The following is an 18,876-nucleotide window of genomic DNA, read 5'->3' on the forward strand; positions in this document are numbered from 1 at the left end:
AAGTTTGTACTAATACTTTTCAGAAATACACCCATTACTTATCACAAGGTTGCTCTCCCTCCCTCACAAAATTAGACCAATATCACTCAGCCATTAATTTTTAATTGCATAGTGTTTTTGGTTGCTTAAATATACAGAGATAATAACAAAAACTTTTACTGACCTAAATTATTTGTCTGTAAGATCACAATACAATGACAATAAAACAGTTTGGAGCTAACCAGTTCATTTTGCCCTGCTTCTGGGCATTCTCCATACTCTTCCGGGTCTTCTCGTAGGTGTCATCCTTCGCATGAATCCACAGTCTGGCCACCATGGGGCCAAGAGACTCCAGGGTTCTGTGGAGAAGAAAAGGAATTAAGTTTCATATCCTGGATGCTTGCTGTCTTTGAGTCAACTTTCACCTGCTCCAAGGAGCTGCTGCTGATGAGCCTGCTTCAGAATGCTTCATATTAGGCTCATATCCTCATTCTATAGCAAAGCTTAGCTAATTCTAGATTTGTTTTTCATAAACAGTAGCTTACCTTTGACAATGATACTTAAACAAGAAAAACAAAATCACAAGCACTTTTCCAATAATAAAAAAAAAAAAATAAAAAATAAATAAAAACAGGTTTCCAATCATTAACCAATTCCTGTTTTAGAAATGTAGCTATCAAAGGCTTCACTATTTCAGCACTGTGCCACACTGAAGGACATTACCACAGTTAAAAGTCAGAGAACAATTTGAAGGCACTGTGGGCAGTGCAGTACCTGGGGCTGAATTGCTTGATGAACTCAAAACTTCCTTGAGGCCCACCACTTTCCTGGATGGGCTGAAAGGTGAAGGAGAACTTGGAGGTACCATTGTTGCGGCAGGGAATGATGATCTCCTGTAGAGGGGAAAGTTCCTTGTTAATGGTTGCAACAGGCTTTGGTGTGCTACTTGGTGTGTGTGTGTGTGTGTGTGTGTGTGTGTGTGTGTGTGTGTGTGTGTGTGTGTGTGTGTGTGTGTGTTTATTTAATTAAGCAATCAAAGGTCTGCTATTTGTCTTTTTCAATCTCACAGTAGTATCGTGATATTCATTTCCTAACCTAACTTCATTCATCAAGGTTCCCTTTAATGTTACCCGAAGTTCATGCCACCAATCCACCCTGCCTCACTGCCTTCCCCATGCCACTCCTCCCAGCCTAGGCCTGCCGATCCCTTGCCACCAGCCCACACTTCCTCCTCTCCTTTACTTTCTGTATATCACTTTACACTTCTTTCCATGTAAATATAAAGAATAAACATGAAAAGGTATACTTAACTTGATGTATATTGTCTTTCCCCTTCACCTGATGTGCTATACCAGTATATACCAGATGGTGTTTTTTGTTATTATCCTAATTACTATTATTACTATAGTTATTATTATTATTACTATTATTACTATCATTGTTATTATTATCATTATTAGTATTTTTATTATTACAAAGTAGTAGTAGTAGTAGTAGTAGTAGTAGTAGTAGTAGTAGTAGTAGTAGTAGTAGTAGTAGTAGTAATAATAATAATAATAATAATAATAATAATAATAATAATAATAATAATAATAAAATAACAATAATAATAATAATAATAATAATAATAATAATAATAATAATAATAATTATTATTATTATTATTATCATTATTACTATTATATCAATAATAATAATAATAACAATAATAATAACAATAATAATAATAATAATAATAATAATAATAATAATAATAAAAATCATGAAAAAATATATACTTATGATAGTGTGTGTGTGTGTGTGTGTGTGTGTGTGTGTGTGTGTGTGTGTGTGTGTGTGTGTGTGTGTGTGTGTGTTAGCCAGGGAGGGAGGCCACACACCTGTCGGACCGGTTTGGTCACCGTTCCCCGCCTCAAGCCAATAAAGCCACTACGGCCTTCGTGGTGGTGAGGGTGGTGGTGAGTGGGGTGGTGATGGCAGGCACTCAATACGAGGTCTCGGAGTGAGTGAGTGAGTGAGTGAGCACGAAGGGAGTGAGTGAGCGTCGTACGACGGAAGGGAGAGTAAGAGGAGGTGGAGGAGGTTGTCAGAAGTTGGTTGGTGTGGTGTGTGGCAGAGGATGGGGGTGGAGGGGTGAAGGGAGGGGGATTAAAGCAGTGCCGGGGGATGTGGGTCACCACTTTCATTGGCCACCATTCATGGGGAACGCCACCGCACCACTATAATAGCCACACACACACACACACACACACACACACACACACACACACACACACACACACACATGGGTGGGAGAGTGGATTGGGGAAGGGAGATACTGAGGGGATGTCCTTCAGTCGTGACCCCTTGACCCCCCCCCCATCTCCATGGCGGGGCTGGGACGCCAAGAAAGCCGAGAGGGTCTGTCGAGTGTCGACACTAAATAAGACCCATCCGGCCCCCTCCCTTCCGCCCCCAGCCGCCCACCAGTCCACCGCCGCGACGGAGGCTCAACTAATCGCTCCCCACTCACTGTCCGTCTTGCAAACTAACCTTACAAAACTACTTGAACATGTACTGTGTGTGTGTGTGTGTGTGTGTGTGTGTGTGTGTGTGTGTGTGTGTGTGTGTGTGTGTGTGTGTGTGTGTAAGTGAAGTAAACCTTAAATGGTGTAAAGAAAAAATAATTTCTTTTTTATATTTATTTAATTTTCTTCACTGTTTGCACAGTAAGTGACAGTCGGTGGCAGTGCGGCGAGACAGTCAGCGTGGCCCCGGCACAGCAGGCAAGGCCGCGCCGAGGCCTTACAGTGCAGACTTGTACTGCCTCTAAAATGTGTCTTACACTGACTAAGCCGCCTGTACCACACATCTCCGCAGGATACAGGCAGCCTACATCTCAGTGTCTCGACAAAAATACAACATATATCTGGCTTTACCAGACGCCTACAGTCAACGTCTCCAACACACAACACTTATGGCGGAAATGTCTCAGCCATAAGGAGCCTCTGTGAGCGCGCGCATGCACAAGCACAAGCACAAGCACACACACACACAAACACATTGGGGAAGGAGGAGACACAGAAGAGAGAGTCCCAGGAAAGTAAGTGTATGGGGAAGAGATTCTGAGGACTAGGCAGGGGACGGATCATCCAGCTGGGGAGTAGGAGCTGGGGATTGGTGTCAGTGGAGCGCTTCCTGTAGCACCTCCACGTCCCTCTCACTCCCCGCGAGGTCTACACAACTCTCTCTCTCTCTCTCTCTCTCTCTCTCTCTCTCTCTCTCAGATTCACTGTAGACATGCCTGGTCAAATCATTTCCTGCCACCCGCCGTCCTCCTCCTCATTATTTCCTGGTCTGGACGACGTACAGAATTAACTTTTCTCTCATACTAGAAAGTTATAGTTGTACTAAACAGATAACCTCGCCATAAGGTAACAAGCTTCTTGGTTATTCCCATTTGTGATTCATGTGTTAGACTTAAAAGGTTCATGTGCATGAAGACTTATGGTGCAATGCCGAGATAAGGAAAAAAAGGATGAATGAATGAATTAATAGATGAATAGATAAATAAATGAGGAAAAGTTCACCGATTCCATTATTTGATTGAAGTTAATTAATCCCGTTATTATCATCACTACTACTACTACTACTACTATTACTGCTGCTGCTGCTGCTGCTGGTCTGGCACTAGTAGCGGTCGCGTTCTTTGGCACAGCCCTGCATTACCTAATGCTAACCCACGCACTGTCCCTCATACAATGCCCATCAATCTGCACTGCCAACATGTCAGGATTACATTTAGCACTTGCATCATGTGTAGGTGTAACGATACGAGAGAGAGAGAGAGAGAGAGAGAGAGAGAGAGAGAGAGAGAGAGAGAGAGAGAGAGAGAGAGAGAGAGAGAGAGAGAGTGTAGCGGGACATCATGTTACATTCTTTCGTCTTGGTAATGTTTATTTTTATAAAGGGAGCGTTAGTCTTTTCAGACTCCTTTCACCGTTTTTTCTTTTTTTCCACAAGTCTATACTCCATTGCTGTGATAAATGAATATACAACAAGAGTCCAGTAGTAAGGAATTATGAAGCATGTGGAAACTAAACGAACAGGGAAACGCAAGTATACTAATATAAAAAATAATAAATAAATACACGAAATAATAAGTTACTACTACTACTACTACTACTACTACTACTACTACTTCTAATACTACTATTACCAACACTCCTACTACTACTACTACTACTACTGCTGCTGCTGCTATTACTACTACTAAACGTGCCACAACAAGTTCCCACACGCAAGTAGTCTGATAACGCGCCACACTCCCTTTCACTGTAACTCCGATCACTTGGCAGTCTTAAGGTTCTCGGGTTTTCCTGGGAGACTGTCGGCAGTTCAGACACGAGATGAAAGCAGGAAAAGTCTTTAGCAGGAAGTGCATCATGCTATGCGTCCCGGGTGTGGCTACAAGGGAGCGTCACTCAGGTGGTCTCCTTATCACAGCACACTCATTCCATGCCCCGTGTTTTGTGGAGGATCGATGTTAGTGTTTGTTTAGTGAGTGTTGTGAGAGCGTGGCGAATGTTTGAGTATCTATATTTATTTATCTATCAATCTGTCTGCATGCGTATGTGTATCGATGTTTGTATGTGCCTGCTTCTCTTCTTATTTATTTGTTTGTATATTTGTTTATCCATCTTATGTGTATGCATATTTCTATCCACTGATCTTTATTTATTCCTCCTTCATGATCATCTCTTCACATTAACAAGTACATTTGCAATGCTTCGTGAAAATAAATAAATAAATAAAATAAAACTAAAAACACAATTAACAATTTCAGCACAGGAAGGAAGCGCCTCCGCACGGGACAGGATGCACATCACTATACCGAAAACCATTTTTGCCAAACTATACCAATTATTGTCGTAAGTGAGCATAAAATCATGCGCGAATATCAATTTTACCAGAACTCTTTTTCACTTCCCTCTTCCCCCTCCTCGTGTGTGTGTGTGTGTGTGTGTGTGTGTGTGTGTGTGTGTGTGTGTGTGTGTGTGTGTGTGTGTGTGTTTTCAGATACGGCCGGCAGAGAACGCTCATGCACCACACACCGGAATAGCGAGGCGAGTTGCATCCCTTACCTACTTGCTACTACAGGGGCCTACACATTAAGAGGCTCTCCAATTTCCCTACCCATACCCGGCCCTTCTTGATTGTAAGCCGAGCATTATTGGTTTAGTTTTCCTTGTAATATTTGTTTCTTAACCGTATTCTAGAAAATAATCCCGATATAGTTATCGTTATAGCCTACGCAAAACATCTATACACATACCAGGCAAGCTACTTATTTGTGTTACGCAATTCATACACTCTCTCTCTCTCTCTCTCTCTCTGGCAGGTCCATTTTTCACTTTTCCTCATTAGTTAGGTTTCCCAACTTTTGCTTCATCTCTGTTGCCATGTTCTGTATTCTTTCTAATTTCCTTATGTCTGCTCTTGTTTCTTCTCTCCCGTGTGTGTGTGTGTGTGTGTGTGTGTGTGTGTGTGTGTGTGTGTGTGTGTGTGTGTGTGTGTGTGTGTGTTCTTAATTCATTCAGCCATTATGGTCTTCTCTGCTTCTCCTCATTATATGCATTATCAGATATTACAGTTCCTGGTAATATACATAATAAATAAAAGAACGATAAGAAAATTAAGACTATTGATAACCTCTAACGTGGGATTTTGAAACATTGTCGCGTTTCGTTCAGGATAAGATGGTGGTATTACTACAATTATCATTATTATTGTTATTATTATTATTATCATTATTATTAGTAGTAGTAGTAGTAGTACTAGTGGTACTAGTAGTAGTAGTAGTGGTAGCTACTTTTTAACACAAGAGCCAACCGTCTAATGACTCATATCTTAAATTATTTTTACGTATTGCTTTCTCCTAGAAACACACACACACACACACACACACACACACACACACACACACACACACACACGCAGGAGGAGGAGGAGGAGGAGGAGGAAAACCCAACATAAAAGTCTCGAGTAAAGAGGATTTTATCGGACGAAAGAAGAACGTGAAGCACTCAAACCTTAGTGATAACAGAGATGATAATGACCGAGAGAGAGAGAGAGAGAGAGAGAGAGAGAGAGAGAGAGAGAGAGAGAGAGAGAGAGAGAGAGAGAGAGAGAGAGAGAGAGAGAGAGAGAGAGAGAGAGAGAGAGAGAGAGATTTTAAGGATAAGGAAGACGGAGGAAGAGAAGACAGGTAACAGATACAAGACAATGTAGGTGATGGGTGAAGGGACGGAATACTGGGAATACAGGTAAGTTAGCGACAGGTAAGGCGGGATGAGGCTCAAGGATGGCACGGTGCAGAAAATTTACACAACACCTACTACTACTACTCCTACTACTACAACTACTACTACTTCTACTTCCACTGTTGCACCTATTACATTAGTTAAGGTGCAGACAGGTGTGGTGGAGGCAGGTGTAAATTGAGGACGACAAGGACGACTTTAAATATTTATCTCTTTGGTACAGAACATACAGGTAAGAGTGCTATAACTAACAGGTGTGAGATACAAGTGTACGTGTGTGTGACGCAATGGTTTGAGCAGTGCAGACGAAGCAAGGACAGAGAGACATGAGTGAAGTGAAGAAAGGACGTGTGTGGACAGGCAGGTAGACAGCGTGGACACCGGAGGATGGGGGCATAGGCGGGGCTGGAGGAGGGAGGAACAGGAGAGGGAAAGAGAAGAAGGAAGGAGACAGGAGAGCGGGGTTATGTTGTAAGGTGACCCCAGGCGCCGGCTTGGAGACGTGGAGCGAGACACACACACACACACACACACACACACACACACACACACACACACACACACACACACACACACACACAGTTTCCTCCTCTAACCGCTACTAGTCCTCGTCACAATATTATCGCCACCCCCCCCCCCTCTTACCTTTCCTTCCCTATTTACTCAAACACCAGACCTTCCTCTAATGAACCACTAACCTACGCCACCTCAGTATAGTCACTCAGCTTAGCCTTCCATCCTCTAATTCCCTCTTGAACTGCCTCACACCTTCCATGCCACACCCCGTCAGCCACACCACCACACCACCACACTAGTACCGGCCCCTCACATAACCTCCCGCCCTGGCAACAAGCTCCGCTCACTCCCGCACGTCACGCCTCGTCATTACAAAGAGGACAGTATCAGGTAGAGCTTCAAGTATACAGGGCACAGCGGCGGCCAGGACTAACTCGCATAAAATTACATTAGCGGTGTCAGGAGTGTGTCGCTGAGGTGTGGGGGAACAATGGAGCAATGGGAGGTAGTTGCAGCAGCAGCAGCAGTAGCAGCAACAGCAGCATTATAGGCCAGACGCTACCCTATGTAAATAGACTATTGTGGAAACCTTCTCCATCTTTCCTTCCTCCACAACCTTTCCTGTCGTGTGTGTGTGTGTGTGTGTGTGTGTGTGTGTGTGTGTGTGTGTGTAAATATAATACACTTTACACTTCAAACAGCACAGATCGAGACAGAGTGAGTTGCAAGAGTGTCAGTATTTTTAACCTTCAGTGCAGAAAAAGTGGTTAGCACGACAAACACAACAATAAGTTGCATGAGTAATAGCGCTGGTTACTCTTATCGCGATAACGTCAAGTAGATTTGGTTTGATCACCGATTAAACTCATTCGTCAACATCAATGCATTAAAGAATACCAAAAGACCCATGTTTAATCAGCCTACTTTGCATTGCCTAGAAAGGTGGAGGTTACTGGATGAGCGGTGGAGCCCTCCATCCCCAAGAGTGTGGCGTGCCAAGGTATGGGGAGTCTACGGTACAAGAGGCAAATAACAGTGACGTTTGGAATGGAGTAGATAACTACGAATCATGTCAAAAATGGGACAGAAGATGAGAGGCGCAATGTTGGCAGCCAGCGTGACACGACAGGAAGTCTTCAACGGATGTTGACTGAATGTACTTTATTAATAATGACTGATGATGTGTAACTTGCGCAATATTTGCCTTTTGCAGAACACACACACACACACACACACACACACACACACACACACACATATATATATATATATATATATATATATATATATATATATATATATATATATATATATATATATATATATATATATATATATATATATATATATATATATATATATATATATATATATATATATATATATATATATATATATATATATATATATATATATATATATATATATATATATATATATATATATATATATATATATATATATATATATATATATATATATATATATATATATATATATATATATATATATATATATATATATATATATATATATATATATATATATATATATATATATATATATATATATATATATATATATATATATATATATATATATATATATATATATATATATATATATATATATATATATATATATATATATATATATATATATATATATATATATATATATATATATATATATATATATATATATATATATATATATATATATATATATATATATATATATATATATATATATATATATATATATATATATATATATATATATATATATATATATATATATATATATATATATATATATATATATATATATATATATATATATATATATATATATATATATATATATATATATATATATATATATATATATATATATATATATATATATATATATATATATATATATATATATATATATATATATATATATATATATAATGTTTTGTAATCGGTTGCAAACAACGAAACCCAATGTCGAGTGTATATCATCATGTCGTGATAAGCGATAAAACGATAAGACAACATAAGAACTGAGAGAGAGAGAGAGAGAGAGAGAGAGAGAGAGAGAGAGAGAGAGAGAGAGAGAGAGAGAGAGAGAGAGAGAGAGAGAGAGAGAGAGAGAGAGAGAGAGAGAGAGAGAGAGAGAGAGTACGTGTACTAAGGGCACACGTGTGCACATATCTACATGACAATATACATTTTCTGCAAGCTTGTGTCCGCCACTTGGCGCCAGGCCTCGGGGCCTTGGACACATCCTCCATCACACTGCCTTATTTTCATCGCCAAAACATCCAACACATTGTTAATTCTTTAGTTGTGGATCAATATTCACTATTACCCATAATAGCAAAGCCTAGTTACAGCACTGTTCAAGGGCCTAGTATAGGGCTGCGGGCAGCAGGAGGTGATGGCACGCCCGCGCCCAACGGGCACCGATCTTGTTATCCTCGGGTCCAGCAAGGCCATGCGTTGCCACACACAACTTTCTATCTATTTAGATCGCTTGGTTAGTCTTCGTCTCGGCCTTTGATTTCCGGGTTGTTAGTGGGGCTTTAATTAGGGCAACAATGCAATACGTGAGGTGCAGAGATTGGCGGCTGGCTGGCAGCTGCTAGCGACATTGTGAGACAGGCTGTGTGGCAACTGGCAACAATGGAGGCGGCACTAGTGCGACTCAAGTCTTTATTCTCTGGGTCAGCAAGAACTACACTCGGTTGCCAACAGGGATTATACAGTTCTCCTCCTGTTATTTACCTCAGAAGCCCAAGTAGCTCTTCGCCTGTTCCACGCTACCTCTCCTAAGCGAGGTGCGGGGACGTCGCCAGCCACACGGTGACGCACTCGTCAGGGCGACGCCTATTTCCGCGCACCTCCGGGGAACGGCATATATGAGGATTATTTCGCCCAATGGAATGTTTTGGCAAGGGTGGACGAGACCAATATAGGCGCACAGCAATTCCTGGCAAGCGCAGATTTCCCTTCTCGCCACCCGCGCCCCGGCTTACTCAACCCCGATGCAGGGCGGCCACCGATCACTCTTTTCGATGTGACATGGCTGGAAACCTTACTATGCCCCGTTACCTCAGCCACACACTTTCCTACCTTTTCTATCCAAGACAAACACCTCGCCCTCTTACTACCTCCGTTTACAAAATCAGCATAATCATCCCTTAGGCAGTCTGGTTCAGGCTTCAACTCAGCTGTAACAAACCTGCTGACTCACGCCTAGCTCCGCCACTTGTAAAATTTGAAAAATATTCCACAATCACCAAGCGCAAAGCTATCTATCCAGCATCACCTGCCGGGAGCTTATGGAGTGGAGATGACAGCCGTGCCAGAAGCCTCTCATCAGTGCCTGCTTGCCTGCATGCGTTGGGAATGTAAGGGGCCATTGTGAGGCAAAGGCTGGGTGGCGGGTCGGTGGAGAGCGTGCGGGAGGAGGTGAGAGCAGAGCGGGGTGGCTCGCGTCAGTTGCGGCCTTGGGGGTGCACGTTTTCTGACCAGTGTTGCCAACCCCATGGCTGATGCTCCTCCTCTTACACCTCTCTGTTCAGGAAACCAGCTCCAGAGTTGGAATATATATATATATATATATATATATATATATATATATATATATATATATATATATATATATATATATATATATATATATATATAATTACTGGGCAAAGCTACTCCCAACACACCTTATGCAGGGGCGTGACAAGGGCGGTGTTTTAAGGCTCACCAGCGCTCTGAATAGTGAGAGAAACGTCGATGGCTCACGGAACATATGGTATCAAACAGTTGGCCGATATGTCTTGGGATGCGTGACGGCTGGGGAAGCTGCGAGACACATTACCCTTCTAGTACACACGGCAACCTCCTTCTTATCCACAAAAGGACACACCAATTTTTTTTTTTTCATCTTTCTGAATATTAATTCTCTCTCTCTCTCTCTCTCTCTCTCTCTCTCTCTCTCTCTGTGCTGACGCAAAACTAGGGTTGCCATTATGAACTATCAAAATTTCGGACACTTTCACTAACACCTGATTATGGTCCTAATATGATACTGAAAAACATGTAAATTAATTAAAAGAAACTCAACTTATTTACCTTTGCATATGGCTGATAATCATGTGATTATAAGTCATTAATGCTTTTATGTGCCAGTGAGACAAATGTTCCTGGTTTACACACCGAACACTCAGCTTCACACTCATTCCTGCCTTTTTTTAATTTGTTCTGCATCTCTGCAGTGGATTTTCACTTTCGTTTGGGTATCTTGAGAAGAACAAGTAATAGTTGTAATGACAAGGTCACAAGGCCGCAAACAGTAATCCAAACTGACCCCTATCAGAGCTGGTTAAAGAGTGGGGCGCGACGTGAGGCGGCGTTGGGAAGGCTGCGAGCACCGACTTCATACAGGACCCATACACATCAGTCTTGACCGAAACCAAACCAAAGCAGTTGCCACTCGGTGAACTCCTTTCTCTCTCTCTCTCTCTCTCATCATTTCAACCCAAGGAAATTTAATAAATGCGATTTTTTAACAGTTACTGATGAAAGGTGAAATAACAGACATTTGAAGCATTTTCAAAAATCCCCCCGGACGCAGATTTCGTGATCTGAATTCCGGACATGTCCGGGAAAATCCGGACATATGTCAACCTCCTCGGTCGCCTGCTGGTCACCCAGCCAGTCTTCCCCATTACGGAGCGAGCTCAAAGCTCATAGACCGATCTTCGGGTAGGACTGAGACCACAACACACTCCACACATCGGGAAAGCGAGGCCACAACCCCTCGAGTTACATCCCGTACCTATTTACTGCTAGGTGAACAGGGACCACACATTAAGAAGCTTGCCCATTTGCCTCGTCGCTTCCGGGACTTGAACCCGGCCCTCTCGATTGTGAGTCGAGCGTGCTAACCACTACACTACGCGCAATACAAAAGCCCACAGTCCAGAATTTCGAGACGATGGGATTTCAAGGCAAGTGAGGTAACTGCGCCGTACGTGCACCTCTCTCTCTCTCTCTCTCTCTCTCTCTCTCCTTGGTTCTATAATTTGCATTCATGGTCAAGCATGAGAACACATCAAGATTGTAAAATGCAAACAACACACACACACACACACACACACACACACACACACACACACACACAAGAAGACAAGCTATATAGTATTTTCTCCATTAAGCTGAACACATTTCTCCACGCGTTCCCGAGCATTGATAAAACAGCTGTGAGCAAAACATAGTCTGTCATGAGGAAAGAAAACACGATGATGAGTCACTATTTTCGCCATGAGCAAGTAAGAGTTGAGTCGCCCACTGACAGAGAGAGAGAGAGAGAGAGAGAGAGAGAGAGAGAGAGAGAGAGAGAGAGAGAGAGAGAGAGCTTGTGGTGTGTGAGTATGAGGGTGGAAGATTGAATGTTGGGGGGAAGGAAGGGGGCTCACTCATGCAGTAGGTATTTCCCCGGCGCCTGAGGAGGGTAAAGGGAGCGGGGAGTGGAGGAGGGAGAACCAGACAGCCAAGAAGGTAGCTGGGTCGCTCTCTTGTCACGTCCCTGCTCCCTCTATTCCACCTGTTTCCTCTCTCTCTCTCTCTCTCTCTCTCTCTCTCTCTCTCTCTCATCCATTGTTCAGTTGTAAAACACATTTCTCTCAGCACATGGACAGTTCTGGTGGTCGTCTACATGGTCTCCGTCTGGGCTGACACTGGCACACGCCGCTGGTCCTCGCTGCCACACGAGGCTTCACGTCACTCTCAAGTATCACACGCAATGATCCACAAGTATCGCTGCACTCAAGTCTTGCGTAGCGCAATGAACTATTTGCAATCCACGCAGTGTTACATCACTCACAAGTAGGGAACGTTCCACGGGTCTACTGGCATTTTCCACGCCACACGGATGCACACACGCACACACGAACTCCTCGCCAAGGCCTGCACGGGAGCTGGGGCGGGCAAGGACGTGTTAGGCGGGTTTTTCCATGCCGCGCTCACACACTTTCCAGCAGCACGCCTTGCTCTCCTGCTTGTTATTGTTGTTGTTGTCGGTGGTGGTGGTGGTGGTGGTGGTGGTGGTGATAGTGGGCGACACCCTTCACCCAAGCTTCCCCCAAAAGGGGGAGCGCAGTAGCTATCCACACTCGACAGGCTCCACTGAGAACGACGTAAGAGGCGCAGGAGGACATTCGTGACGGGTCCTAAGGCCGGGGATGAAGCCACGGCCAGGGAGTGGGGGTTGGGTGGCAGGGACCAGGTCCTGGTGAAGCAAGGCGTCACCAGGACGCCTGAAGGTCGCCGCCACCGCCCCTCCCACACCCCCTTCACCACGCCACCTCCACCTCTATGTTGATCTCTTTATCTTTACTTGACTTGTACTAATGACTGAGGTAATCATTACAGCTACTTGGTCCGTTAAGACTGTAGGAAGAGAGGTTGCTTTGGTTTATTGAGTGAAAAAAGATTCATCATATGAGCAAGACAGTCGTGGAGCTGTGCCAAGTGGGATGAGGGTTTGGGGGCGTGGCCGTGCACCTCCCTCCCTCCTTTCCTCGCTCTGCCGCAGCGGTAGAGCGAGGTGGAGGCGGGGCCCGCACCAGCCAGCGGGCCGTCTAGCCGCTGGGCGAGCCCCTCCACCGCCGTGCCCGCTCCGGCAGAAGCCCCACCTGCAGGAGGGCTCGCCCTTGCCGGGCAGGGCTGCTCAAGCCGTCCTCGACGCCTCTCCTCATAGGGCCTAAGCCTCCTGCCGTCGCAGTAAGAGAGAGAGAGAGAGGGTCCGGTCGGTCGGCTGAGCCACGACGCTGTGCGCCTCAGTCCGGAGGTTTATATACTCTTATGGTGAGCTGAGGCCCCCCCGCCCGAAGGGTCCCCCGCGCCACGTAAGACTCGCTCCACTGTCGCTTCGCTGCCTCTCTACAGGCGGAGTTTCGACCTTATGAGCTCACCGCCCACCATCCCAGATGGCGCGCGAGTAGCGAGAGGGGTTTGGGGGAGTTAAGGGAAGGGGGCGGAGCTTGCCTCCTCCCTCCGGCAGCATCTGTGGTGGTGGCCGAGGCGCAGGTGACGCTCAGGTATGTGGCGCACCGGCCTGGTTGGGAGGGGAGGGGAGGAAGCTGATGAGGGACACGATGGGGAACAAGGAGAGGAGGGGACCCGCTAGCCACCCGGACTACGCGTCAACAAGACCAAAGGGCGAGGCTCCCACAGAACAACGGGTGTGGCAGCACGTCATGCTGTACAACGAGGCTCAGTACTATACTACATGAGAACGTTTGTGGTGCTGGGGCGCCAGGGAGCGGTATGGGGCGGACAGGATGGATGGAGCCAACACCCTACACACTCCCTGCTTCCTGTGTTCTCTGATGACCTGTTAACTTTTGTGTTCCTGGGGCGCCATCCCTCGCGCGTCCACAGCCTGGCAGTGCCCCTCACCCAGCGCCCGGCACCTTGCCTCCTTAGTCCAAAAAATTACCTTGGTAAACTTTCACTTACTGACTCTGTTTCCGGGAGGGAGGGGGGGAGGAAGGTCACAAGTAATATCAGCCCAGTCGACTAAGACAGTACACACCACCACTGACTTCCCTCATGGCTGTGCACCAGCGCCCCCTGGGGCAGTATTGTACACATCAAATTATTCATGGTTGCCTCTCGTGCCCGGCCAAGTCGCATCTCGCACCTCATCAACCTAACCGCCCCCCGCCACACACACCCCATACACCAGGGCAACCCAGCCAGCCAATCCAACAAAAAAAAACTGTCATTACTAGTGCCAGCGGGTACCTCGCGTCCCCGTGGGGCATGGAGGGCGTGAGCACGACAGACGCCACCACAAGTGAGGTTTGCTCTGGACAGGCGCGTGACCCTGAGCGGGGAACAAGTGGCATTAAGTGACCCGGTCTGGGCACTGGGCGCTCCGTGGAAGCTGTGGTGTGTGCCAAAACCATGTAGGTCAAGCCGTCACCCACTCCGCCCCATCCCGACACCCTTAATACTCCTTGCCCACTACTCTCTCTCCCACGTGCGAGAGGCCGCCCATTACGGTGTGTGTGTGTGTGTGTGTGTGTGTGTGTGTGTGTGTGTGTGTGTGTGTGTGAGCCGCTACCTACCCCACACACAGGGATAAGCCGGGGCCCCAACGGTCGTGGCGTCGCGCCCGGTTCCCCGCCAGTCGCCCGCACGGAGGCTCGTGTTGCAATATGCCTGCTGAAAAGACCCTATGATCGACTCCCGCCGACAAGCCACAAAGGGGCGGGCGGTACGGGGCAGTAAGGGCGGGAGCGCAGTGTGGGACAACGGACATAGCAGCCCTAGCGTGGCGTTGTTGTAGAGGCGTGAAGCCTGCAGGGGGCGCTAGAGAAGGGAGGCGTCAGCTGATCTACCTTTAACATCTTCACCACCCTCGTGAACGGCCTTATCCCACCGCCCCAGCCACTGACGCCATCACTTTTGTTGGTGATATTGCAAATGTGGTGGTGTTGATGGTGGTGATGGCAATTGTGAACACACACACACAAACACAGTCAAAGTCACTGATGACACGGCACAAAACTCTCAAAGAAGGTGGACATTTAGTGCGAACGAAGTGAGGAGGAGGAGGAGGAGGAGGAGGAGGAGGAGAGTAACTAGAAGTCATGAAGGGAAGATACAGTACGAAGGGAGCCAGAAGAGGTAGGGACAGCTGTGACGTGACCCGTAACCTACATAGCTGACAAACAAACACCACATCCGGGGAAGAGAAGATGGGGAGTGGTAGTGGTAATGGTGGTGGTGGTAGAAGGAAGCGAAGAGGAACCTACTGCAGGTAACTCAGTGGGTCCCGTTACTTGCGATGTGGTCCACCTAAGGACGCCCACCTGGCCCGCCACGAGGGATGAGGGGAAGAGAGGGGAGTAAGGCGAGGGGAAGGAGGGAGGGCGGCAGTGTCACCAAGCACAGTGACTTCAATACCTGGTCGCTTGCGGGCAGTGCCATCACCATCAGGGTAATTGGTGCCGCGGCTGCAGTCAAAGCGGTTTCTGTTTTCCTGTCTACCTCTGTCTCTCCCTCCCTCCCTTCCCTCTCGTCCCTGCAGCAATATCTCCCCTCTTCCCCCTATACACACACACACACACACACACACAGGTCTCCCTCCTCCACAAACACCTGAAGTACCTCAAACACTACCGCCTACACACACACACACACACACACACACACACACACACACACACACACACACACACACACACACACACACACACACACACACACCGAAAAAAAGGCACCAATAAACACGATAAGGATGAAGCACAGCAAGTCAAGTCCAAACAAAACTGACGGCGAGACAGAGGGTAAGGGAACCGTGACAGAGAAGGAGACGGAAGGAGGGAAGGGGTGAAGACTGATGGGTGGTGGAGATGTGACGAGGTAGACAGGGAGCTAACGAGGCAGGTGACAGGAGAGCTCGGGATGGGGGGGCAGGAGTAGAGGGGACGAGGGTGTAAAGGGTAGAGATAGACAGACAGGTGACGTGCGAGACTACTAGGAAGAAAATAAGCAGCCTGAGAGAGAGAGAGAGAGAGAGAGAGAGAGAGAGAGAGAGAGAGAGAGAGAGAGAGAGAGAGAGAGAGAGAGAGAGAGAGAGAGAGAGAGAGAGAGAGAGAGAGAGAGAGAGAGACACAGACACACACACACACACACACACACACACACACACACACACACACACACACACACACACACACACACACACTACACAGGCCTGATAACGCACACAAAGGGCTCACTGACACCAACACTAACGCAAACCGTGACGCAAACACACACACACACACACACACACACACACACACACACACACCCGGTAGCTCAGTGGTTAGAGCGCTGGCTTCACAAGCCAGAGGACCGGGGTTCGATTCCCCGGCCGGGTGAAGATATTTGGGTGTGTCTCCTTTCACGTGTAGCCCCTGTTCACCTAGCAGTGAGTAGGTACGGGATGTAAATCGAGGAGTTGTGACCTTGTTGTCCCGGTGTGTGGTGTGTGCCTGGTCTCAGGCCTATCCGAAGATCGGAAATAATGAGCTCTGAGTTCGTTCCGTAGGGTAACGTCTGGCTGTCTCGTCAGAGACTGCAGCAGATCAAACAGTGAAACACACACACACACACACACACACACACACACACACACACACACACACACACACACACACACACACACACACACACACAGCTAATAAGCATCATCAAACATACTAAAAATAAACTCGTTATTCGCGCTACGTGATGTGAAGAGGAGGTCTAGCGTGAGATGGAGGTAGAAAGGAGAGGAGGGAAGGAAGGAGAAAGAACTGGAATGCCTGGATGAGGGAACTGAGGAGAAAGAGAGGACATGGAGAACGGAAGTGATAAAGAAAGGAAAGAGGAGGAAGAGAAAAATTAAGTGACTGTGATATGAGGGAAATGAGGAAAAGAGAGGAAGAAGAAGAGATGGAAGGAGGAAGCTCAGTGAGAAGGAAGGAGGTAGAGGAAAGGAAAGGGGTAAGAATGGAGTGGAGGAGAGGTAGGAGGGAGGGAGGGAGGGAGGAAGGGAAAGGTAGGTAGGGTAAGGAAAGGAAAGGAAAGGAAAGGCAAGGCAAGGAAAAAGCAAGGCAAGGGAAGGAAAGGCAAGGGGAGGGAAGGAAAGGGAGGGATGGCAAGGCAAGGCACCATTAGCAACAGAGGCTCAACAAGTGTCATAGGGACTTGAAAGAGGAAAGCATCGATCTTTGTCCTGTATATCCACGCCCGCCACCACTGCCGCCGCCGCCGCCACCACCGCTCCTGCTGCCGCCGCTACCACCGCCGCTACTGCCGCCGCCACCACCACCCTATCTCCCACCTCCACCACCACCACCGCCAACGTGTATCATTACAATCACCATCATTTTTTAACTCCATCAACACACCACCAACATCCTCACCACCACCCATAACAACAACAACAACAACAACATCTTCCCTTCATCACATTATCATCATCATAACTATCACCATCACCACCACCACCATCCTTATCCAAGTATCTTATCACCACCGGCACCACCACCACCACCATCACCGCCAACAGCTATAGTCTATTTTAGGTTACCAGATTAAGATGGAGGTGAGGGGGGGGGCGTGCGGGAGTAATAGCAGCGTGGGTGTGGGGAAAGGACACGCGCCGTAGAGAGAGTGAGAGAGAGGGTGTGGGCGTCTGGAAGCGTGGGTGGGGGGTGAATGAGAGGGAGGGAGGAAGATGTAAGGGAGGGAGGGTTTCCAGGACACGCCTCGCCGCCCCTCCTCCCCTCCAAACCGGCCCCCCCCCACTACCTCTTGCTCCCCCACTTTCATCCAAGCGCTCCCTCCCTTTTCCCCTTCGTCTGGTCAGTTCCCTCGCGGCGATGTCAAGGGAGAAGGAGAGACGCAGACACGAGGGAAAGGGAAAGGAGGGATGGAAAATATAAAAAGGGCGAAAAAATGATGGAGGAGAAAGAAGTACTGGTAAAGCAAGGGAGGGAAGCGATGGTGAGGGGGAAGAAGAGAGTGAGGGAGAGAGAGAGAAGAGCTGAGCGATGATGAGAAGGCGGAGGGAAACACACAACAAAGAGAGAGAGAGAGAGAGAGAGAGAGAGAGAGAGAGAGAGAGAGAGAGAGAGAGAGAGAGAGAGAGAGAGACGGACCCGACCGACTGGCTAACAGACAAAGAGAAAGAAAGACGGAATAAGCAGAAACTGAGGAAAGAGGAAATCAACGGCGTGGTAAAAAATAGAAAAAAATAATAAAAAGAAAAAAAAAAAAAAAAGACATGATGAACGAGAAGAAAAAGTCGAATAAGACGGTAAAAAGAAACACACACACACACACACACACACACACACACACTGGAGGAATGATGGCTGGAGTTTTCCTTTACACAGAGCGACATCCCCCCACCCCCCCACATCCCTTCCCTTCCCCCCTTTCACCCTTGCTTCCTCAGTCCGCAGCTGCCGTGAAGGGGGGGGCGAGGGGGAGGGAAGAGAGGTTGAGGGCCCGGACGGAAGGAAGGACGGTGGGTAGGTAGGGGG

The 18,876-nt window shown here is 46.8% G+C and overlaps 1 protein-coding gene, 1 long non-coding RNA gene and 1 other non-coding gene across 4 annotated transcripts in view; 1 reads left to right on the plus strand and 2 right to left on the minus strand.

The window, feature by feature from the left end:
• The window catches only part of LOC123516476 (RNA polymerase II elongation factor Ell-like), a 132,734-nt gene that overhangs the window by 9,844 nt on the left and 104,014 nt on the right, over positions 1–18,876 (minus strand). The window contains exons 1-3 of one of the 2 annotated variants that reach the window (XM_045275820.1): positions 1,860–2,180; positions 754–872; positions 222–338 (exon numbers count right to left, since the gene is read on the minus strand). In XM_045275820.1, coding sequence (XP_045131755.1) covers positions 222–338; positions 754–872; positions 1,860–2,165 — 542 coding nt within the window. In that variant the 5' untranslated portion in view covers positions 2,166–2,180. Of the gene's footprint in view, positions 1–221; positions 339–753; positions 873–1,859; positions 2,181–18,876 lie in introns of those variants that run through there. The other variant, XM_045275821.1, reaches the window with a different exon arrangement.
• The window catches only part of LOC123516479, an 11,698-nt gene continuing 1,583 nt past the window's right edge, over positions 8,762–18,876 (minus strand). Inside the window, exons 2-3 of the long non-coding RNA XR_006678200.1 lie at positions 11,824–12,200; positions 8,762–11,307 (exon numbers count right to left, since the gene is read on the minus strand). This is a non-coding gene — a long non-coding RNA (uncharacterized LOC123516479). The remainder of the gene's footprint in view (positions 11,308–11,823; positions 12,201–18,876) is intronic.
• Positions 16,650–16,723, plus strand: Trnav-cac. Its single transcript has one exon. It is a non-coding gene; the product is annotated as a tRNA-Val (tRNA).

Source organism: Portunus trituberculatus, chromosome 41 (genome assembly GCF_017591435.1).
Source record: "Portunus trituberculatus isolate SZX2019 chromosome 41, ASM1759143v1, whole genome shotgun sequence".
In the NCBI taxonomy this organism is placed as follows: Eukaryota; Metazoa; Arthropoda; class Malacostraca; order Decapoda; family Portunidae; genus Portunus; species Portunus trituberculatus.